The sequence below is a fragment of the Salmo trutta genome, chromosome 7 (assembly GCF_901001165.1).
Source record: "Salmo trutta chromosome 7, fSalTru1.1, whole genome shotgun sequence".
Classification (NCBI taxonomy): domain Eukaryota; kingdom Metazoa; phylum Chordata; class Actinopteri; order Salmoniformes; family Salmonidae; genus Salmo; species Salmo trutta.
Genome location: NC_042963.1, coordinates 6,539,023 through 6,564,337, shown reverse-complemented (window position 1 = coordinate 6,564,337; position 25,315 = coordinate 6,539,023). Strand labels below are relative to the sequence as shown.

General features: G+C 46.6%; 1 protein-coding gene across 3 annotated transcripts in view; it reads right to left on the bottom strand.

Moving 5' to 3' along the window:
* Positions 1-25,315, bottom strand: part of LOC115196808 (breast cancer anti-estrogen resistance protein 1) — a 119,648-nt gene that overhangs the window by 11,176 nt on the left and 83,157 nt on the right. For all 3 annotated transcript variants that reach the window (XM_029757729.1, XM_029757728.1, XM_029757730.1), the window contains exons 2-3: positions 22,177-22,869; positions 388-543 (exon numbers count right to left, since the gene is read on the bottom strand). In XM_029757729.1, coding sequence (XP_029613589.1) covers positions 388-543; positions 22,177-22,869 — 849 coding nt within the window. The remainder of the gene's footprint in view (positions 1-387; positions 544-22,176; positions 22,870-25,315) is intronic.

Sequence of the window (25,315 nt, the reverse complement as noted above, 5' to 3'; positions counted from 1 at the left end):
CTGTCATTTCCCCAAATTTGAAACCCTTATTCAAGGTTTCAAAGACCTCTCTGATGAGAGTAGGCTACCATCCTGTTGGGGGAGGACGCAGAGAGCTGTGGGTTGGCATAAGTTAAGGGACAGTGTCTGACAGACCAATAAACCTGCACGTCCTCTACTGCATGCTTATTGTTATTGTTGAATGTATGGTTATTTTGACCCTTGGTTATTGTTGTTACTGTTGTCCCGTTGACAATTTTGATTCTTATTATTTTCATATTGTAAATATCAAAAGTAAGCTTTGGCAATATGTACATTGTTACGTCATGGCAATAAAGCAAATTGAATTGAAATTGAGAGAGAGTTGAGAGAGAGAGAGAGAGAGAGAGAGACTAGCTGACTCCTCACCTGTTGGCTGTACTGGGCGCGGGTTGGGGGAACGTCATAGATATCCTGTGACTGCTGGGAGGGAGGCATGTGTCTGGGAGGGACGTCATACTCATCCTGCTCCGACTTTCCCGTGTCATACACATACACCTGGCCCACCCGCGTCGGCACCACCACCTGACGGAGAGAGAGAGAGCGAGAGAGGCATGAGGTTAGTGAAATGGTCCGTTATAAGATTTTATCAAATTGATGCATCTTTAAGTCTTATGTAGAGTTGAAGTCAGAAGTTTACATACACCTTAGCCAAATACATTTAAACTCAGTTTTTCACAATTCCTGGCATTCAATCCTAGTAAAAATTCCCTGTTTTAGGTCAGTTAGGATCACCACTTTATTTTAAGAATGTGAAATGTCAGAGTAATAGTAGAGAGAATTATTTATTTCAGCTTATATTTCTTTCATCACATTCCCAGTGGGTCAGAAGTTTACATACACTCAATTAGTATTTGGTAGCATTGCCTTTAAATTGTTTTACTTGGGTCAAACATTTCGGGTAGCCTTCTACAAGCTTCCCACAATAAGTTGGGTGAATTTTGGCCCATTCCTCCGAGTAAGGTTTGTAGGCCTCCTTGCTCACACACACTTTTTCAGTTCTGCCCACAAATTTTCTATGGGATTGAGGTCAGGGCTAGGTGATGGCCACTCCAATACCTTGACTTTGTTGTGCTTAAGCCATTTTGCCACAACTTTGGAAGTATGCTTGGGGTCATTGTCCATTTGGAAGACCCATTTGCAACCAAGCTTTAACTTCCTGACTGATGTATTGAGATGTTGCTTCAATATAGCCACATCATTTTCCTCCCTCATGATGCCATCTATGTTGTGAAGTCCCCCAGTCCCTCCTGCAGCAAATCAATCTTAGTGTCTGTAAACTTCTGACCCACTGGAATTGTGATACAGTGAATCATAAGTGAAATAATCTGTCTGTAAACAATTGTTGGAAAAATGACTTGTGTCATGCACAAAGTAGATGTCCTAACCGACTTGCTAAAACTATAGTTTGTTAACAAGAAATTTGTGGAGTGGTTGAAAAATGAGTTTTAATGACTCCAACCTAAGTGTATGTAAACTTCCGACTTCAACTGTACTTTATAAAAGACTGTAAAAACACCAGCAAATCAGCTCCAAGAGATTTCAATTTTCTTCTGTTCCAAAGTATTCCCACACATAACAGAGAAATATACGCTGACTGTACAAACAATGGAACACCCCCTTTTGCCCTCAGAACAGGCTCAATTAGTCGGGGCATGGACTCTACAAGGTGTTGAAAGCGTTCCACAGGGAAGCTGGCCCATGTGGACTCCAATGCTTCCCACAGTTGTGTCATGTTGACTGGATGTCCTTTGGGTGGTGGACCATTCTTGATACACATGGGAATCTGTTGAATGTGAAAAACCCAGCAGTGTTGCAGTTCTTGACACACTCAAACCCTTGTGCCTGGCACCTACTACCATACCCCGTTCAAAGGCGCTTAGATCTTTTGTCTTGCCTATTTACCCTCTGAATGACACACATACACAATCCATGTCTCAATTGTCTCAAGGCTTAAAAATCCTTCTTTAACCTGTCCCCTCCCCTCCTCTCCCCTCACCTACACTGATTGAAGTGGATTTAACAAGTGACATCAATAAGGGATCATAGCTTTCACCTGGATTCACCTGCTCAGTCTGTCATGGAAAGAGCAGGGGTTCCAATTGCATTGAACATTCAGTGTATGTGATTATGTACAAATGTAAGCAAGGTTTGAAATGATTATGTTTTAGTCAAATATTATATCTGTTTGGGCTTCTTGCGGTCAATTTGCAGTCTACTAATTATTTGTAATTATGTTCCGGCCCCCTGACCATCCACTCAATAAAAAATAGTCCCACGGCTGAATCTAGTTGATGATCCCTGCCGTAGATGATAACAGTAGAGAACACATTATATCCACTCAAGACTCAATCTTAATGAAAACCCCCTGACCCACAGTGAGGAGCCAAAACAGCCTGTAACAGAGTCAGGGTCTGGATTAACCCCAGAGGCAGTAAAAACAGAATGGGGGTCTTGGCCGGTCAGCGTGGGAACAACGCCTGTCCTATTGTCTGCCTGTTTACCCACAGTATTATAGTCTCAGTGTTATGTCAACTGTCTGGGCCTGGGAAATGAAAACAGACTGACTGACAACAGCACACTGGCTGCTCTCAATACAGAGACAGTAACTGGAACATAAGTGTCCATCCAAACTAGTACTCAAATGTAGTATTCAATACATCACAGGATATTGAAAATCATATCATTAGCACTTCCTATCAGGACCATATCATGTCATGTCATCACCACATAATGTCAGTGCTCCTTGGAAGTCTATCTGAGCTCCTCTGGCTGTGTGTGTGTGTGTGTGTGTCTTTCTCCTCTCCTCTCACTTCCTTTAATCTGGCCCTGCTATTGATCCCCTGCAGGCAAGGGCTATGGAATCACACAGATAAGGAATGTTGTTATCTCTCTCCCAATCAGGGCACTGGGGAAATCTGTGATTATCTACTCCCAGCTACAGATACACTGCTGCTGCTGCCTTCACTACTGATGGGAGAGGAAAATAGCAGTCCAATCACACACACACCAGTGCTAATAAACCGTCTGCAACCTCCCGACTACAGTACCAGTCAAAAGTCTGGACACACCTACTCATTCATGGGTTTTTCTTTATTTCGACTATTTTCTACATTGTAGAATAATAGTGAAGACATCAAAACTATGAAATAACACATATGGAATCATGTAGTAACCAAGAAAGTGTTAAACAAATCACAATATATGTTACATTTTAAATTCTTCAAAGTAGACACCATTTGCCTTGATGACAGCTTTGCACACTCTTGGCATTCTCTCAACCAGGCTCATGAGGTAGTCACCTGGAATGCATTTCAATTAACAGGTGTGCCTTGTTAAAAGTTAATATGTGGAATTCCTTTCCTTCTTAATGCGTTTGAGCCAATCAACTGTGTTGTGACAAGGTAGGGGTGGTATACAGAAGATAGCCCTATTTGGTAAAAGCCCAAGTCCACATTATGGTAAGAACAGCTCAAATAAACAAAGAGAAATGACAGTCCATCATTACTTTAAGACATGAAGGTCAGTCAATCCGGCACTTTTCAAGAACTTTGAAAGTTTCTTCAAGTGCAGTCGCAAAAACCATCAAGCGCTATGATGAAACTGGCTCTCATGAGGTCCGCCACAGGAAAGGAAGACCCAGAGTTACCTCTGCTACAGAGGGTAAGGTCATTAGAGTTACCAGTCTCAGAAATTGCAGCCCAAATAAATGCTTCACAGAGTTCAAGTAACAGACACATCTCAACATCACTGTTCAGAGGAGCCTGCATGGCCTTCATGGCCGAATTGCTGCAAAGAAACGACTATTAAAGGACACCAATAAGAAGAAGAGACTTACTTGGGCCAAGAAACACGAGCAATAGACATTAGACCGGTGGAAATCTGTCCTTTGGTCTGATGAGTCCAAATTTGAGATTTTTGGTTACAACCGCCATGTCTTTGTGAGACGCAGAGTAGGTGAACATGTGTGGTTCCCACCATGAAGCATGGAGGAGGAGGTGTGATGGTGTGGGGGTGCTTTGCTGGTGACACTGTCGGTTATTCGTTTAGAATTCAAGGCACACTTAACCAGCACGGCTACCACAGCATTCTGCTGCGATACGCCCATCCCATCTGGTTTGCGCTTAGTGGGACTATCATTTGTTTTTCAACAGGACAATGACCCAACACACCTCCAGGCTGTGTAAGGGCTATTTGGCCAATAAGGAGAGGGGTGGAGTGCTGCATCAGATGACCTGGCCTCCACAATCACCCGACCTCAACCCAATTGAGATGGTTTGGGATGAGTTGGACTGCAGAGTGAAGGAAAAGCAGCCAACAAGTGCTCAGCATATGTGGAAACTCCTTCAAGACTGTTGGAAAAGCATTCCAGGTGATGCTGGTTGAGAGAATGCCAAGAGTGTGCAAAGCTGTCATCACGGCAGAGGGCGGCTTCTTTGAAGAATCTAAACTATGAAATATATTTTCATTTGTTTAACACTTTTTATGTCATGGTTGTGATGTCTTCACAATTATTCTACAATGTAGAACATTTAAAAAAATTAAGAAAAACCCTTGAATGAGTAGGTGTGCCCAAACATTTGACTAGTACTGTATATGTGATAAATATAGAAAATGCACTGTACTGTTGTCTGTTTAGTGTCATTTTTGCCTCAGTGGATCGGCGTTAGTGTTTTCTGCCCAAATTCCCCAAAATATTTGGCGATTGGCGTGTATTTGGCACACGTACAGCTATGCCTACGCACTAATGGCAGAGAAAAAAGATGACAGAAAAACCTCAATGTAGCTTATAGATAGGAATTGCAAAAAAATGATACATGTAAGGATTTTTTCATGCATTGTTTTCTCTTAATTCAATCCGCCCGCCACCCACCCGCCCTTCATCCACACAATATTTCATGACCCTAATCCCGCACGAGCGCAGTCAATCCCATTTCCAAAAAAACTGAAAGGATCCCTGGTCCTTTCCTCTGGAGCCTAGGCTACAGTGAGGGTGTGTGGTTCTGGTCGTGTCTGCTAGCCTGTCTCTTCAGTGCCAGACAAGGTCAAAACCAAACATTAAGAAGCAAGCTGAGGAGATCTCTAGACGTCACTAAAGCAGCCATGCCTAGCTCGCTACGGGTTTCAGAGGCGATAACTTCACAGAGTTCTGACAGGTTCCCCTGGTCCCATCCCCCCTTCTCTCTAGCTGATCCCCTCACTGCCAAACACCCCACACCCCCTCTGGACACCCCAGTGAGGAACGAGGGGAGGGACTGCTCCCTATAGGGCGTCACTATCTCAGCCTGGCCGACAAAGGAAGCATTGGAGTCCATGCCGATGCATGTTAGTGTTCAGCTGATGGGGACCAGGATCAAAGGGTCGTGATTAGCATGACACAGTGACAGAGGAAGTGGATCTCTCCAGTGACTGATAGACACTGGATTAGATACAGCCAAGCCACAATCCATACAAAATAATGGAATGACATAGGGCATGGGCAAAGAAGCCCTAAAAAACACTATACTATACAATACAAAAACCTCACTGATACTAACTATACAGACTTGGATAAACTTGGATTAGCTAACACAATGTGACATTGGAACACAGGAGTGATGGTTGCTGATAATGGGCCTCTGTACGCCTATGTAGATATTCCATAAAAAATCTGCCGTTTCCAGCTACAATAGTCATTTACAACATTAACAATGTCTACACTGTATTTCTGATCAATTTTATGTTATTTTAATGGACAAAGAAATGTGCTTTTCTTTCAAAAACAAGGACATTTCTAAGTGACCCCAAACTTTTGAATGGTAGTGTATATTTGTAGCAACTTGTGCAATATGTTATGAGAAAAAGAAAATCCCGTTCTTCATTTCACCTGCCATATCATTTTTCATTATGAAGCTTAAGATTTGTCCCCAGTCACATGAAATCAAATCAAATTGTATTTGTCACATGCGCCGAATACACACAATTGTAGACCTTACCATGAAATGCTTACTACGGAGAGCGTTATCACAAGTCCGGAACAGCTGATGCTCTCATGCATGCTTCAGTGTTGCTTGCCTCGAAGCGAGCATAAAAGGCATTTAGCTCATCTGGTAGGCTCGTGTCACTGGGCAGGTCGCGGTTGGATTTCCCTTTGTAGTACGTAATAGTTTGCAAGCCCTGCCACATCCGACGAGCGTCAGAGCCGGTGTAGTAGTATTCAATCTTAGTCCTGTATTGACGGTTTGCCTGTTTGATGGTTCATCTGAGGGCATAGCGGGATTTCTTATAAGCGTCCGGATTAGTGGCCCGCTCCTTGAAAGCTGCAGCTCTAGCTTTTAGCTCGGTGCGGATGTTGCCTGTAATCCATGGCTTCTGGTTGGGATATGTACATAAAGTCACTGTGGGGACGACGTCGTCGATGTACTTATTGATGAAGCCTGTGACTGAGGTGATATATTCCTCAATGCCATTGGATGAATCCTGGAACATATTCCAGTCTGTGCTAGAAAAACAGTCCTGTAGTGTAGCATCCACGTCATCTGACCACTTCCCTATTGAGCGAGTCACTGGTAGTTTGTCACACAACACAATATGTCTCAAGTTGAGGGAGAGTGCAATTGCCACACTGACTGCAGGAATGTCCACTTGGGCTATTGCCAGAGAATTGAATGTTCATTTCTCTACCATAAGCAACCTCCAGCGTTGTTTTAGAGAATTTGGCAGTGCGTTCCCCCGGCCTCACCCCGCAGACCACGTGTAACCACGCCAGCCCAGGACCTGCACATCCAGCTTCTTCACCTGTGGGATCATCTGAGACCAGCCATCCGAACAGCTGATGAAACTGAGGAGTACTTCTGTTTGTAATAAAGCCCTTTTGTGGGGAAAAACAAATTCTGATTGGCTGGGCCTGGCTCCCCAATGGGGATACCCTCCCAGAACCACCCATGGCTGCGCCCCTGCCCAGTCATGTGAAATCCATAGATTTGGGAATAATTAATTTATTTCAATTGACTGATTTTCTTATATGAACTGTAACGCAGTAAAATCGTTGAAATTCTATATGTTTCGTTTATATTTTTGTTCAGTATAGTTACAGTATGGAATTCACAACTATATGTTTGCTAGCTAGATATCTTATAACTATTAAGTTAACTGTCTAAAATGTGCTAAATGTATTTGTTGTGCATTTGGTTGTTGTGCATTTGGTTTGCTAATTTTGTAGTTAGTTAGCTATCTAGCTAAGTGGTTAGCTTCTTCCAAAATGAATCTTCACTTGGTAATCTAACAGCAGAGAATCCACTCCTGGATCAAGAGCCTTGCTGTCTAATATTTGTTTTGTGTGTGCAGAAAACTGTGAGTAGCATTTTTGAGTTACTTGTAAAATGTTATAACCTGGGATGTCTGTCCTGCAAATAGTTTCGGTCAGAGACTGTACTGTATAAGATGTTCACAATACATGTTTTTAGCATTTAGTTAGCATTCTATATGGGATTTTACATGCACTTGTTAGCATTGCTAAGCTTTGGATAACAGATGCTAAGTGGGGTCTGAAAATAGTGCCCCTTGTGTACCAAATATCCTTGTATGGCACAAGGTCAGTATGAAGGTATGACAATCTGGATACCGCCCAAGCTTATAATGCAGCAATAGTAATCGATATATGAATTCACATTCACTAAAATAAATCCATTGTCCATTTTAGATAGTCAGATAAACAAATACACACATACATTTGAAGTCAGAAGTTTACATACACTTAGGTTGGAGTCATTAAAACTCGTTTTTCAACCACTCCACACATTTCTTGCTAACAAACTATAGTTTTGGCAAGTCGGTTAGGACATCTGCTTTGTCAATGACATTTTTCCAACAATTGTTTACAGACAGATTATTTCACTTATAATTCACTGTATCACAATTCCAGTGGGTCAGAAGTTTACATACACTAAGTTGACTGTGTCTTTAAACAGCTTCTGATAGGCTAATTGACATAATTTGAGTCATTTGGAGGTGTACCTGTGGATGTATTTCAAGGCCTACCTTCAAACTCAGTGTCTCTTTGCTTGACATCATGGGAAAATCAAAAGAAATCAGCCAAGACCTCAGAAAAACAATTGTAGACCTCCACAAGTCTGGTTCATCCTTGGGAGCAATTTCCAAACGCCTGAAGGTACCACGTTCATCTGTACAAACAATAGTACGCAAGTATAAACACCATGGGACCACACAGCCGTCATACCGCTCAGGAAGGAGACGCGTTCTGTCTCCTAGAGATTAACGTACTTTGGTGCAAAAAGTGCAAATCAATCCCAGAACAACAGTAAAGGACCTTGTGAAGATGCTGGACGAAACAGGCACAAATTTATCTATATCCACAGTAAAACGAGTCCTATATCGACATAACCTGAAAGGCCACTCAGCAAGGAAGAAGCCACTGCTCCCAAACCACCATAAAAAAGCCAGACTACTGTTTGCAACTGCACATGGGGAAAAATATCGTACTTTTTGGAGAAATGTCCTCTGGTCTAAAATAGAACTGTTTGGCCATAATGACCATCGTTATGTTTGGAGAAAAAAGGGGGAGGCTTGCAAGCTGAAGAACACCATCCCAACCGTGAAGCACAGGGGTGGCAGCATCATGTTGTGGGGGTGCTTTGCTGCAGGAGGGACTGGTGCACTTCACAAAATAGATGGCATCATGAGCAAGGAAAATTATGTGGATATATTGAAGCAACATCTCAAGACATCAGTCAGGAAGTTAAAGCTTGGTCGCAAATAGGTCTTCCAAATGGACAATGACCCCAAGCATACTTCCAAAGTTGTGGCAAAATGGCTTAAGGACAACAAAGTCAAGGTATTGTAGTGGCCATCACAAACCTCTGACCTCAATCCTATAGAAAACATGTGGGCAGAACTGAAAAAGTGTGTGCGAGCAAGGAGGCCTACAAAACCTGACTCAGTTACACCAGCTCTGTCAGGAGGAATGGGCCATAATTCACCCAATTTATTGTGGGAAGATTGTGGAAGGCTATCTGAAACATTTGACCCAAGTTAAACAATGTAAGGGCAATGCTACCAAATACTAATTGAGTGTATGTAAACGTCTGACCAACTGGGAATAAATCTAAAATCTAATAAAGCTGAAATAAATCATTCTCTCTGCTATTATTCTGACATTTCACATTCTTAAAATAAAGTGGTGATCCTAACTGATCTAAGACAGGGAATTTTTACTGGGATTAAATGTCAGGAATTGTGAAAAACTGAGTTTAAATGTATTTGGCTATGGTGTATGTAAACTCCCGACTTCAACTGTAAACACTTGCATACACAAATTGCACGCACCCTCATGCACCAGCCTTTACTGTTCATTCTGCTCCCCTTCTCTGGCTCTACTTTGTGGAGGTTACCTCAGTAGCCTGCCTGACTGGTATTTAAGAAACCAATCACATTATTTGCTAATGAAACGCCACAACTCTCCCGGATCCTCTAATAATATTTGCTCTCCCAGTCAGGCTGCCTGCAACTTGAAAGGTGACAGCCCAGCTAAACGGGTAATTAAGCCATTGCTATTAAATAAATCTGACAATCTGCCTCTGTTAATATGTCTCATCCCTGTGTCCTGTCTGTATCCTTCCTCCATCTCCTCCCCTACAGCTTCCCTTAGTTCCCCATTCATTCAGAACCAGTGACTAAAGAAATAGAGTAGATGTCCTTAACTGACAGCCTATAAGCTGAAATACGACTAAGGAAAAACCCCAGAACAAATTAAATCAACTGAATCAAAGTCATATTTGAATCTCTCCATACAGCAAACTCTCTCCCTCCCTCTCCCTCCTCCTCCCCCCTTTTCATTCTCCTCCTTTCCCTGCCTTCAATTCCTAGTCTCTCCAGACAACCCATTCTCCACAGAGCTAGCCAGCATCACACACGTTTAAAGAACACAGCAGGTGTTTCATCTAACACATCCTAGGACAATATCGCACAGCCTCCTCTGCAGCCTTCTCTAACACAAAACACTCATTCTCCTCTCATACTGAGATATAGATCAGATCATAACATGTACTGTATGCTCCCCTTGAGCTAAAGAACACCTACCTTTTACAACAACATAGTAACAACATACCCGTTCCTTTGTGCTAGACGGGTGATGGGATGGAATATGCAAGCACTACTGACAACATGTCATTCTGAGTTTATTCATAATTATTATTCTTGACTTGTGTATTGTCTGGCATGTTGTTCTGGTTCAGATGAATGTAAACAGACTACAGAAATATGGATCACCCATACCATCATGTTCCTGGGCGCGTCACACTACTATTGACAGCAGTAAGTGAGAGTCAGATATCTATCACTTAACCTGGCTCTTATCGACAGATCCTCCATAAGCTATTAAAGAGATTAGAGGGCAACATTATTGGTTTTTGGTCATTGATCACATGGTAACGAGCCAGCCCTATCAATGCCCTCCTCAGCTGGCCCTTAACCTCATCTACGTTAATGGAGGATCCCTCTGAGGCCATGAACTGCATAACTAATGGTGATCAATAGTGTGAATTATCAATGAGGAAGGTGTTGGAGAGGGGAGGGCACGGGGGCACATATGGGCTTTGGCTCTTAGCCAAGTCCTCATCAATAGTGTTGAAAGGCTTCTGTCAATGGGAGTGGGGGGAGGGGGGGGGGGGGGCAACACCCAGCAGCCAGCTGTCACAACATTCTATCAGGTCATAATAATGATGTCACTAAAAGACGAGGAGCCATTGAGGTTGTGGAACAATGGGGAGCGGTGACGCTCTGACCTGAACCCTCACTGCTTTACTGGGCCGGCAGCTGCCCATAAGGTCTGTCTGTTGGAACAGAGGTCACCCCGAGGAGAGAAACAGATTGTAGACCCCCCCACCACCCACAGTCCACTGACCCCTAACCCAGATGACACCATGTCTGTCTGTTCAGATCGTTTCAGAACACAAGGGTTTTTTTCCAGTCCACCTGCAATAGGCAAGACAAATAAAACTTCTGCTGAGCCTTGTGAAGTGGTCTTTCAAGTGAACAAAGGTCAGAGTACTAAGATTAATATTCCACGTTGGATGTCACGTTTTAAAATGAAACTGCTCACATGTTTTAAAATGAAACTGCTCACGTTTGAACATTTAACTCAGAGTTTTATGGCTTCTTTAATACCCATACCATAAGAACTTTTTGATGCTAATTAATGCCATTTAGCAGACACTTTTTTCCAAAGTGACTTACTGCGTGCATACATTTTACATATGGGTGGTACCGGGACTCAAACTCAGGACCCTGAAGTTACAAGCACCTGCGCTACAAATGACCACATTTAAACACCTACAGTACATTCACACACCTTAGATAAGGTGTTACCAATAACCTAATAATCATCATTTCATACCTATGATTAGGTGAATTCAATGAGATGTAGGTTTTGCTAGAAAATGCAGTCTGAATATACTGCTGTGTGTTTGTTACTCCCAGAGGAAGCCCATTTCAGTTCACATGCAGCGTGAGAGTGTTGTAAAGTTAACACAGTGCCCTGACCAGACCATGAATAACAAAGCTCTGAGTGCTATTGCACAAAAAGGGTCAAAGTCCAAATGCTGAGGGGAGTTGAAGTAGCTTCACACATCTTTTGTTCTTCATGAGGATTAGGTGGCCGACCTTGCAGGAAAATTCCTCCACAGACCCCCCCCCCCCACCATCTCCCCCATCTCAGCCTGATGGGAGGCCATCTGTGGCACAAGCTGTGAACATTCCTTTTTTGTAGAGGGGGATAGAGGGATGTGTAGGAGGGACGGGGGGCACTCTGTGTCCTGCTGGCATGGAGGAATCATTCAGTTGTTCAGCAGATGATGACATTCCCTCCAAGCCTCTCTTTTCAATGTTATTTTCCTCATCTTTTCCCATACATGGCTGAGGGACTTGGGAGTGGAGCCCCTGCCTCACAGCTGCACAGGTTACAGGCATGATCAGCTGTGGTGTCAGCTCCCGTCCCAGCGCAGCACAGGGCATGGCAGGCTGCAGCTGTGTCATGGCACCCAGCTCCCGGGTCCTCAGCTGGAGTGTGATGTGGCTGCCAGAGAAGGGAGAACTCATCTGCATCACCGCCCACTCCAAGATGGCGGAGAGAGAGAGAGGGAGGCAATGTGGCTTGGACACGGTACAGGTCAGACACAGAGCACAGATTACAGGACAGAGGAAAGGTCAAATAAGGGTCAATCGAAGCTGTCCAAAAGGTAGTAATTTTATCCTATATGTACACGGTAAACTGCACATTTATAAATGTATGTGACAAGGTTCCAACAGACCACGTCAGCTAGATATAGTAGTGGCATAGGCTTTCAATTCTGAGCATGCTCTTAAATAAGGTTTTAATCCTCCCTCAGACATAGGGTTGTTTAACCTAACATTTTCAAAGCAGCTGGTGTGTGACCCAGATGAGAGCTGATATCCCTCTCAGCGGCAGCAGCAGCAGCAGCAGCAGCAGCAGTAAATGGGAGCAGAGAAGTAAAGCCTGGCTGTAGCGGAGTCAGTGTGGGGGGTTGAGACGCTGACGCAGGGTGGTAGATTTACAGCCCCATATCCCTGGTTCCCTGGTCCAGGCTGCAGGATTAATCAGAGCCTAATTAACTGCATTTGTGTCGGAGCTCTCCGACATGTGGCATGCCGGGCCAGTGTGGTTCAGCCTGGTGAGCCTGGCAGGACTGGGGTACAGTACTCCTGGAGACAGGGAGCCCCCAACCACTAATCTGCAAAGACCCCCTCAACAGCCCCACAGGCCTGGGATGCATGCCACACATAGCTGCCATGACTGGGCAGGGCGCGAGTGGCTGGGAGAACCACTCTCTACTCCTCTCTCTGCAACTCTCTCTTTCTGTGTGTTTATCTACAGTCCCACATAAAACGCCACACTCTTTCTTCACCATCTCCTGGCAACACAACACTTAGGTCTGTCTCTGCTCTCTCCAACCTATTCATTCGAATGGACGTGACTGCGTTACCGTGGAAACGCAGCGAGAGGGTATCTGTCACAGGACAGGTCAGAGGAGAACAGGAAAAGCCTTCAATATCTATCTATTCATCTCTACTTTCTATGATTACATAGAGAGATAGTCAAGTGGGAATAGAAATGCTTGTATGTTGTTTGCATCTACTGTATGTTGTTAGCCTAACAATGAGCAGTTGTAAGCATTTCATTGTTAGTCTACGCCTGTTTACGAAGCATGTGACAAATAAGATTTGATTTGTTAGGCTATGTTTTTAACATGAATGACATTAGAACATAGCCCAAAGTAGCATTTGGTCCCCATTAATTCAAGCTTCATGTATTTCCTGTCTCCTTAATGAAGGTTAGTCCATTTTATCCCTGACCCTACTGAGAGGACCGTGAAAACATCAAAGAGCCAGCCCCTACTGAAGCCGAGACCACTGGGTTTACTACTCACTAATAGGTCCAAGCTCACACACCACACACACACAGACTCACAAACAAACACCCATACATGGACACAATCACACACACATCCTCACACTAATGACTCTCCTCGGAAGTCAGGAGTGTGTGTTGAGTTGACAGAGGAGATGCAGTGTGTGTGTGTGTGTGAGGACACGCTGAACCCTGTGTCCCTCCACTCCGACCTGGCCTCTCTCTCTCTCCAGTTTGACTCTCCCAGCCCAGAACAAAGAGTCTCTGGTTCCTGTGATATATCATCCCTTTGATGAGGGCCACTGGATAACACAGAGGCTTGTGGGGACCTGTTGTTTATGCTGAGGGCAGATCCATGTCCCCGTGTCCCTCGTTACCCCCCTATCGACTCCCCCCCATCCCTCCCCTCTATCTGATGTAGGCTTTGTGGGGAGGTGATAACAGGACCAGGGCTGGAATTGTACATGAGAGCCCAAAAAGGCCCCTCCCGCGCTCCACTGCTCAGGGCACTGTGTCCCCTCTAATTCCCTCTGCACTCTCTCACTCAACAATTCCCTCCTTCTCCCTCTTTTCTCCCTTTCTCTCCCCCTTTCTCTACACTATCAGAGCAGAAAATGAGTCCACAGCAGGTAATGGAGGAGAGACCCGGCAGGCAAGAAACAAGGCTTTTAAAAACACACACACACACACACACACACACACACACACACACACACACACACACACACACACACACACACACACACACACACACACACACACATACACACACACACACACACACACACACACACACACACACACACACACACACACACACACACACACACACACACACAGACCTCCTCACTCAGACTGCATCACATCTACAGAGGCAGTGTGTGTGACTCACATATAGATTCACCTGGGTCCGCAGTGAGAGGCTATACAGTAGAGATCCTTCAGTGCTACTGACCAATGAGCCCACAGTCAGTGGTGGAAAAAGTACTCAATTATTGTCAATTATTGTCATACTTGAGTAAAAATAAAGATACCTTAAAAGAAAATGACTCAAGTAAAAGTGAAAGTCACCCAGTAAAATACTACTTGAGTAAAAGTGTAAAAGTATTTGGTTTTAAATATACTTAAGTATCAAAAGTAAATGGAATCACTAAAATGTACTCAAGTATCAAAAGTAAATCTATAAATCCTTTCAACTTCCTTATTTAAGCAAACCAGACGGCACAATGTTCTTGTTTTTATATTTATTTCCGGACAGCCAGGGGCACACTCCAACACTCAGACATAATTTACAAACTAAGCATGTGTGTTTAGTGAGTCCGCCAGATCGGAGGCAGTAGGGATGACCAGGGATGTTCTCTTGATAAGTGTGTGGACCATTTTCCTGTCAAAATGTAACTAGTACTTTTGGGTGTCAGGGAAAATGTATGGAGTAAAAATTACATTATTTTCTTTAGGAATGTAGTGAAGAAAAAGTTAAAGTTGCCAAAAATATAAAAAGTAAAGTTCAGATACACCAAAAAACGACTTAAGTAGTACTTTAAAGTATTTTTACTTTGGTACTTTACACCAGTGCCCACAGTAAGAACCACTGTGAGGTGGCAGCCAGATGGACATCCTCTATCTCCTTCGTCCCTGGGTACCGGCCTGTACACACAGCTCACCAGTCCTCAACTCACCCTCACGCACCAACACCCTTCACAGAGAAATGCCTGACCAGACACCATCCAAGAGAGGTTACCACATACCCAACACAGTTCGCTTTGGCGATGCCATGGACTAGAAGAGTGAACTCTGTTCCTATAAAGACTAACCTAACCACTTCAGTACTTCGCTGTCCCAACCAAACACACTTCAAGTTGGGCTTCTAAAGCTTGGGCCCGATTGAAGGCCATAACGGAGGACAGGCAGAGCCATTAAAGCTGCATGCCAGCATTGAGTTATTACTATACTAGCACTACTGTTAGTGCTGGAGCATGGGCTCAGGCTGAGGAGGACTGACTGGAGCTCCAACCACAGCTACCTGACCCTCCCAGTGTTCTCTTCCCAGAGCACAGCCCAGAACAGCTGGGCAGGGACGCTCACATCTGGAGCCTCTATTTATACACTGTCACAGTCACACAGTCCCAGTGCCACAACATTCTGAGAACCTATTCTGAATGCATGGTGGAGCACCGTGCAGAGATGCTTATGGAGTCACTCAGCTCTAGCTCTACATTACATTGCAGTGGAAAGGCCTGGGGAGCAGGGAGTCTAACGACTGTCACTGTCGTTCTGCCTCTGAACAAGGCAGTTAACCCACTGTTCCTAGGCCGCTATTGAAAATAACAATTTGTCCTTACCTGACTTGCCTAGTTAAATAAAGGTAAAATAAAAAATAAAAATAGAAATTAAGCAGCGTGGGGCAAGGCCTCCCTCCCTCCCTCCCTCTGCTCGGGCATGTGCAGTGATGTGGCCCGAATCAAGAGCCCCTTTTAGAAGGGCACTCAATGCCTACCAATTAGGCCCAGAGATACCCTTTTAATCTACGGAGACATTAACCCCAGAGTGCTGCAGAGCACTGCCTACATTCACACAATCAGACAGGAACGCTTGCTTCGTTAGGAGGATGAGGGAGGGTGTGGGAGGAGGAGAGATATAGAACGGGAGTGAAGAAAGAAAGGAAAGAGACTCCTAAAAATAATTGGGATTGTGATAGAGTGTGTGGCAGAGAAGAGATCCTCTGGCATCCAGGCTGAGACGAAGCAAAGCTACAGAGGCAGTGTGGGAGTGAGGCACAGAGAGAGGCAGTGTGGGAGTGAGGGTGTGGGAGTGAGGCACAGAGAGAGGCAGTGTGGGAGTGAGGGTGTGGGAGTGAGGCACAGAGAGAGGCAGTGTGGGAGTGAGGGTGTGGGAGTGAGGCACAGAGAGAGGCAGTGTGGGAGTGAGGGTGTGGGAGTGAGGCACAGAGAGAGGCAGTGTGGGAGTGAGGGTGTGGGAGTGAGGCACAGAGAGAGGCAGTGTGGGAGTGAGGCACAGAGAGAGGCAGTGTGGGAGTGAGGGTGTGGGAGTGAGGCACAGAGAGAGGCAGTGTGGGAGTGAGGGTGTGGGAGTGAGGCACAGAGAGAGGCAGTGTGGGAGTGAGGCACAGAGAGAGGCAGTGTGGGAGTGAGGGTGTGGGAGTGAGGCACAGAGACAGGCAGTGTGGGAGTGAGGCACAGAGAGAGGCAGTGTGGGAGTGAGGCACAGAGAGAGGCAGTGTGGGAGTGAGGCACAGGGAAAGGCAGTGTGGGAGTGAGGCACAGAGAGAGGCAGTGTGGGAGTGAGGCACAGAGAGAGGCAGTGTGGGAGTGAGGCACAGAGACAGGCAGTGTGGGAGTGAGGCACAGAAAGAGGCAGTGTGGGAGTGAGGCACAGAGAGCGGCAGTGTGGGAGTGAGACACAGAGAGAGGCAGTGTGGGAGTGAGGCACAGAGAGAGGCAGTGTGGGAGTGAGGCACAGAGAGAGGCAGTGTGGGAGTGAGGCACAGAGAGAGGCAGTGTGGGAGTGAGGCACAGAGACAAGCAGTGTGGGAGTGAGGCACAGAGAGAGGCAGTGTGGGAGTGAGGCACAGAGAGAGGCAGTGTGGGAGTGAGGCACAGAGAGAGGCAGTGTGGGAGTGAGGCACAGAGACAGGCAGTGTGGGAGTGAGGCACAGAGAGAGGCAGTGTGGGAGTGAGGCACAGAGAGAGGCAGTGTGGGAGTGAGGCACAGAGAGAGCCAGTGTGGGAGTGAGGCACAGAGAGAGGCAGGGCACATAGAAACGTGTGGGTTACAGCTAAAGAAGGCCACAAAATTACAAGCCCACGAGGCAATAACGAGAATACAAAGCACCCATCTCATCTCTATGGATGAGCACACTTTCAAACTCAGGACTGACAGCTGCACTGCTTTTAGACTGATGCTCCAGTCTGCGGAAGAGTGCCTCCTCACCGTGAACATCCTCACATTCACTCTCTCTTTCAATTCAATTCTCCCTCTCCCTCTCACACGTGTGCCTGCGCTTTCACTTATATAAGTGGGTGCTCACACGTACACCTAAGACCATATTTAGTATATTTATGTGCTAGATGGGTGAAGAGATAATGTCCCAGTGCTCAGTCAGAGTTACACCTACAGGCAGCAGATACACCTACAGGCAGCAGTTACAACTACAGGCAGCAATTACACCTACAGGCAGCAGTTACACCTACAGGCAGCAGATACACCTACAGACAGCAGATACACCTACAGACAGCAGTTACACCTACAGACAGCAGTTACACCTACAGGCAGCAGATACACCTACAGGCAGCAGATACACCTACAGGCAGCAGATACACCTACAGGCAGCAGATACACCTACAGGCAGCAGATACACCTACAGACAGCAGATACACCTACAGGCAGCAGTTGCACCTACAGACAGCAGATACCTCTACAGGCAGCAGATACACCTACAGGCAGCAGTTGCACCTACAGGCAGCAGATACACCTACAGACAGCAGATACACCTACAGGCAGCAGATACACCTACAGGCAGCAGTTGCACCTACAGACAGCAGATACACCTACAAGCAGCAGATACACCTACAGGCAGCAGATACACCTACAGGCAGCAGATACACCTACAGACAGCAGATACACCTACAGGCAGCAGATACACCTACAGGCAGCAGATACACCTATAGGCGGCAGCATGCAGCCATTTCTTCAGCAGGAGGTCACACACACTTCATTTTCTCTCCCCTCACGTCTCACTCTTCCCCCTCACTCCACGACAACCCCTCCCCCAAAAAGTCTGCCTGCTCCTCCAGATAAGGCCCCCCTCCTCCACCCTACATTTCAGGTGAGTGCCCACCAGGTCTTTTTAAACACACATTTACTTTCAGAGCAGGGAGTCCACAAAACCACCGGCAGAATCTCAACCCCCCCCCCAGAGCAGAGCAGAGGGAAGGAGAGCATAGGAGATGAGCTTGTGCTGTTAGCCCCGGGCTGCCTGCTCCTTATCACAGCGTCTCTCACCTGCAAGCAGGTCAGGGTCATTAGAGGCTGCAGGTGATAAGAAGGCTTGATCTACCTACCTCGGCCTAATCAAAGGAGCCCAGGTTCAAACAGGCCGTCCTGCCTCCACCTCTCCCCTAACCATCTGCTTCACACAAAGCAATGAGCTCTGCCATGAACGTGTCATTCAGTCACAGACACACATTGTGCTTTGAATACTTTCTAGACAGTTGCAGGAGAGCGAGGTTGTAAAGATCAGGTAGTAGCTCCAGTCCCCACTCACAGTGGTGTCTGTCATTCCTCCCTACAGTCAAAGCCTGAGTGGTGCAACTCTCAAGCCCCTATCAGCTTAGCAGTTATCACCAGTAAATCAGTGGATTCTCCTACAGACATACAAGAGCAAGTTCATGACCTCTAATAGCAACACTGCTAAAGGTACTGAGGGCGATAGCTAAGAGTCTTCATAACCCTGATCAAAGATATCCTTCCTGATGAATTGGGTTGCAGAGACACAGAGTGCAGTGGTGTTTACTGAGGCCACTCAGGTTCTGTGTCTGTCCTCTCAGAAGGGAAGAGGACGGAGGGACAGCGGTGAATTGTTTACTTGTTTCTTTCTCCGGCTGGGCTAAGCTGTTGCCATGGTTTGAAGGAGAGGTGGGGGTTGTTTTTGGGGGCGGCTGGGTGGCATACCAATGCGGCATAAATGGATTAGGTAGAAAACTGAAAAACACAGTCGGTTGGAGAGTGGGGACTGAGCGAAAGGAGAGGAGGCTGAGTGTGTCAGGGTTTTGAAGGGCGCGTGCCGCCACGCCCCTCCTCAGACGTCCTGTTTGATGTAAGGCCTGCTAACCAATCACAGTTGTTCCAGCTGCTGCTTGGCCTTCCGCAACCCTCTCCCACTTCCTGCCCCCGCCCCCCAGACCCGGACAAGGCCTGGCTGGCACAGCTGACTGGGATCAGGGCGCCCCCCTACTCCCCTTCAAACGCGCTAGTCTGCGGGGGGCTCCTTGTACAGGGGCATTCTTACCATCCTCCTCCCCCCTCCACCCATCACCCCTCCCTGAACAGCTTCTACCCCCAAGCCATAAGACTGCTAAATAGTTAGTTAAATAGTTAACTAAATTGCTACCTGGATTATCTGCATTAACCTTTTTTGACTCATCACATAGCTGCTGCTACTGTTTATTATCTGTCGCTTTGCTCCTAGTTATATGTACATATCTACCTCAATTACCTCGTACCCCTGTACATCGAATCAGGTACTGGTACCCAGTCTATATAGCCAAGTTATCGTTACTCATTGTGTATTTATTATTACTTTCATTCCATAATTTACTTTTCTATTATTTCTCTATTTTCTTTCTCTCTGCATTGTTGGGAAGGGCCCACCAGTAAGCGTTTCACTGTTAGTCTACACCTGTTGTTTACCAAGCATGTGATTAATAAAATGTGATGCCAGTCCATCTGAGGAAAAGGCTGAGGGTGTCGGGCCTGCCTCCACCACATACCAAGATGAACAACATCCCACTGTGGAGATGGGGTTAGAGTGAGCTTCTGAGTGTGTGTTAAGGGTCCTGCTTTTCAGATGCTTTGCCAAGTGTTCTGTGTAGCTGTAACCTTGTATTTGTACTAGTTTCTACCTCCTCCAGTTGAGCAGCAAAGGATGCTGAGACAATGCCTGGGTTTTTCATCACTCCCTAATTAGTGTTCATCCCAGTTTGTATGTGAGAGCTGTGTGTGTTTGTGTGTGTGCATCCATGTGTGCGTGTGTGTTGGCTCGGTGTCTGTCATCTCTTCTCTCAGCAGGAACTCCTTATCTTGTATTGAGAAACTGGCAGTGGTGGAGTAGGGGGCGGGGTGAAACGGTTCAGTATGGGCACAAGGACAAGTGATAACAATACAGGGCATTCACAAGGTAAATGCGTGCATGAAGAACCTGCACACCACAGCGTTGAGAGCAAAATTAGCTAATGCGTCAGTGAAGAATTGCCTTGATAAAAATCCCAACCACTTCACCACCATGTTAGGCATTTCAGATCCTGCTAGTGCCACTAACTTGAGGCTGTGGTGAGATAAAAACCATAGGGGATTTTCACTTGTACTACTCCCTACTAGTGCTGCTTCTCCTCCCTGTACGGCCTGTTGATGACATACAGAGCATTCCAAAAGACTGAGGCATCACTCTACAATCATCCAATGGAACATTTGGAAACACCCTGCTCTGGGCTGGAGTGTGAACTCTGTTGAAGTCCTCTGATAGTCTTATCAGCAGGCAGGAGCTATCATGGAAATGATGTTTCTCCTCATAGATCCTTTCCACTGTGATTCTGTGAGCCCTGGCCTTGGACTCATCTTTCGCTCCCGAGTGACGCAGCGGTCTAAGTCACTGCATCTCAGTGCTAGAGGCGTCACTACAGACCCTGGTTCGATCCCGGGCTGTATCACAACCGGCCGTGATCGGGAGTCCCATAGGGCGGCGAACAATTGGCCCAGTGTCGTCCGGGTTAGGGGAGGTTTTGGCCGTGGTAGGCCGTCATTGTAAAATAAGAGTTTGTTCTTAACTGACTTGCCTAGTTAAATCAAATCTTTGATCCACTGATGCCTTTCTCTGATGTTGCTCATGTCACCTCAAACAGAGGTTGTCTCAGCCTGGGAGCCATTCACTCTCCTTTTCTACAGCTGTTATTCTCCCCTCGTTTTCAGGTTGTTTTCAGGTTGCACCCATTGATCATTGGTGACAGGTCAAAGGTTTAACACACAGCAGGGGGACACAAAGGCAATGTCTGCTTTGCTCTGTCAGTCACTCACTCACTCACTATTGTACATTTCACTCTCTTTTCCTTCTGTGTGCTTCAGTATTTCCGAGTCATCTCAGGACTTATTGAGAGGTAGATTTTCAACACGGCAAGGCCCATCTCCAGCCCCCCCTGTGAGGGACAAATCCCTGTGGTCATGCCTCTCAGAGAGCCCTGCTAAGGGTTAGGGTGGGGGGGCTATAGGATTAGATATACAATACTGTATATATTATATAATTCCCTTTCTATGGCAGCAGCAGCCTCATCTAAGACGGTGAGCTGTCTCATGTGCGATGCCCCCTCCTGCAGGGACCAGGTGCACCTTGTCGCTGCCTCCCCATCACTCTTCCATCATCATCATCACACTTCACTTCCCAGCGCTGCTCTCACACATGGCTGAGTGCACTAAGGCAGGCCTGGGGGGCACTCCCTGCAGAACACCAGTCACAACACACTGCACTGTTACCACACTGCCTGGCTGGTACTGGTACCCCCTCCCTTTCCAGCCTGCTGCCTGCTGCCTAACAGATCAAAACGCTTACTCACCCAACTCCAGGAGATAGATACCTGAATTATTAAACACCCCATTATTTATTCCAATGTCTGTCCCCCTCTCCTCTCCCCATCCCCCCCTCTCTCTCTTTTGGGTTTTCTTTTATCATTCTATCCTCTGTTTTCTTTCCTGTCATCCCTGCGGCTTTGGAAATGACAGAGAACCTTGAGCTGTTGTTTAGAGTGAGAACAGACAGAGACTGGAGGACATGAGGGAGAAACAATAACAGGAAGATGCTCAGATCCCAACCAGGATGAAGTCAGATGACAATGAGAGCTTAAACCAGCTATTTTGGACCTGAATATCTAACAAGACAGTCTGTATTTATGGTTTTAGAGGAATGTGTTTGTTGTGTTATGTGAATATGTCTCAAAAGTTTTTCTTACCTTTCCTAGAGGTTTAGAGTCCCAGCTCCTCTTTTCTATGGAGGGGGGGATCTGAGACTGGTTCAGTGAGGGGGGAACCTGGTAGATATCCTGCCCAGGAACAGGCCCTCTTGCTGAAGGGGGCACCTGGTAGATGTCCTGGACAGGAGCTGGCCCCATGGAGGGAGGCACCTGGTAGATGTCCTGAACAGGGGCGTGGTACTGCTTCTGGGCGAGCATGGGGGCCTTGGGTGGGGCTTGGGGGCCCGTGGGTATCTGGTACAGGCTTGAAGGGGAGGGCTTGGCATGGTTGGGGGGCATCATGTAGATGCTGTCGGGTAGGGCGGGGACAGGCCCAGGGTTGGAGAAGGCAGGGTGCATGGCTGTGTACTGGGAGGAGGGGGAGGGCTTAGTGTAGGCACTCTGCGGGGGGAAGGCCAGCTGGCTCGGGCTCTGGGTCTGGGCAGAGCCAGCCTGGGAGGCCTGGAGGAGTGGAGGCTGCTGCTGCTGCTGGCCCGCCTTGTCATACATGCCCACCAGGATCTTGAGGCGGTTGCCGGGGACGATGCCCTGGCGTCCATGCAGAGAGCAGAGCCACCAGCCGTCCAGACCCTGGGTGTCCCGCTCTAATACCGTCATGATATCACCCTTCCGGAAGGACAGCTCGTCTGGGGACTCGGCCACATTGTCGTACAGGGCCTTGGCCAGCACGTTCTGCAGAAGACAGGAAAGAGAGAGTTAGTTCATTATTCCTTAACATTTACAGAAAGGATGTGTCTACTACTACTGTTGTAGTACCCTTCAGTGAGAAAAACCTCTTGCTTCCATAATGTTGGACTGTCACATGCCCTAGTGCTGGTGCAGGCTGACTCCCCAGACTTAAGGCCTTCCAGGACAGTGAAATAACTATAATTTACAGCTGACACCTAGCAGGACACAACACAGGCTCCATCTGTCTGCCCAGAGCAAACAGCCACCCACTCACTCTGGGACGCTTTGAAACTAAACTAATATTTGGAGTGTGCCCCTAACCGGTACCTCCTCCTCTCCCTCCCCTGGCACTAGTACAGAGTGGTACGACAAGCCTGGCATGGGCCCAGATCACACACTCACACACACACACACACACACACACACACACACACACACACACACACACACACACACACACACACACACACACACACACACACATACACACGCACACATACACACGCACACACAGGGCCCCTTCAAGTGGCCCCCTTCACTAGACCTCAGGTCACACACAGCCCTCCATCAATGTCCCCAAGCTAAATGAACTAAGTCTGATTAGTTAATTGTGAGGAGCCTCCACTTCCTGATTTATTGCCTGGCTTCCCGTTGTCCACCTTAGTGTCTTTGTGATTATTAAGAGAGGAAGAGAGAGTGAGAGTCAATACTGCTGTATTAATCAGAGGGGCCTCTCATTCCTTGCTCCTATTCATCTGTCTATTCAGCACCCAGGCCTCTACCTAGGAGCAATGCCACACAGGACACAGGGCTGATCATTTACGTGCCCAGAGAGCTCCCGCTCTGTCTCCCACCCGCTTGCACATGGCTCGCTCCCTCCCCAGCCCAGATTGACTATCACTGGGATAAGGATGTTTGTGCCGAGCCTGACTGGGTGTGGGGAGCGGGGTTCAAGGCAGGAGATAGTGTGCGTCTGCTCACAGTGTAGTTATTAATATGGTGTCGTCTTGTCAGGAAGCAGAGGTTCCCCCGTCTAAAACCCATTATAACACACCCTAACCTGACAACCCCCCCCTCTCTCGGTCATTCTCTCTGATACAGATACACACACACACGCACACGTACACACTCATACGTGCAGGCACGCACACACATAGGTGCTCAATACCAGAAATAAAATGTCCCACATTCTTTGTGCTGCCTGAATCCCAGTCAGGTAAGAAATGTACCATCCCCCACCCTGGCTCCTTCAGTCTCATGATGAGATATCAAACACCCCTGTTCCCTGTTCCCTGTTCCACTGCCAGATAGACAATTACAACACACCCTGGGTTGCCTACTCTCTGTGTGCCAGATATGGTCAATTCTAAACATATGGGATTATTGTGCTATTACATTACCCAGACGGTAATGGCAATGTTATATAGATGTTCCCTATATGTAGTCAACGTAAGGAATCAGAATTGTCCCAGTGTTGAGTAAGGGTTGCTGTGATGTGATGCATCGCTGTCTGCGTCATGTGTATTCAGGGATTGAGTCAGAGCATATTGGGGTGGTGATGAATGCAGGGCTGTGTGCTGGTCTATTGGAGGGGCAGTCAGGGCCTATCTCCCGGTCACAGTCTGATGAATGGCCTTCTTGTAATGGGAGAAGGACAGCTACTCTGAGTCCACGACCCATCACGGCTGAGGAGGTTCTGGAAGGCAGAGCCACACACACACACAGCGCCCTACTATAGCCTCTGAGTGGTTCTCTTGTGGCCAGAAGCTGTCTGGGATGTCACCATGCAGGCCGAACACACACTGGCCAGGCAGAGACACATACACATACACACACTGACACACACACATTGACTGTGAAATAATGAGGGGTCCTCAGACTAGTAGAAAGAGCTCATTATACTATGAGTTTTACTCACAGCAACATCTTTCTCAGGACTCCAGAGTGATTCTCCATTTCCCACCAGGGATGTATCAAATCAGCTGGTGTTAACGGATAAATGGATTCTACTCAACGTGGACAGATAAATGGTTTAAAGTAATCCCTACCTTCAAAAAGGCCACGTGAAATTTGAATGATTTTAGAGTGGATGTTAACTGAGGTTTGAATAGAATGAGAGTCAGAAGTATAAATTCTTCTATATGCTTAAGCGGCAATGAGGTAATGAAACGGGTAGCATGGTGCCTCATATTGCCTAGTCTTCCATTTTATCTTTACTCTCCCTTTCCAGCTTGTCCTCTTTATCTATTCCATCCATCTCTCCCTTCAGAAAAAAAGAAAGAGATTCTTTTGACGGCCATGCTTTGTCTATCTGCTCTCTGTCATAAGTTCATTTCCTGTTGGAGTGAGGGAGTGGACAGAGAGGACTGATGACATCACAAGATTTGAACTTTGCCTTTATTAGCTGAAGGCCTGCCTGCCTGCCAAATCTCAGTATAACTCACCCACA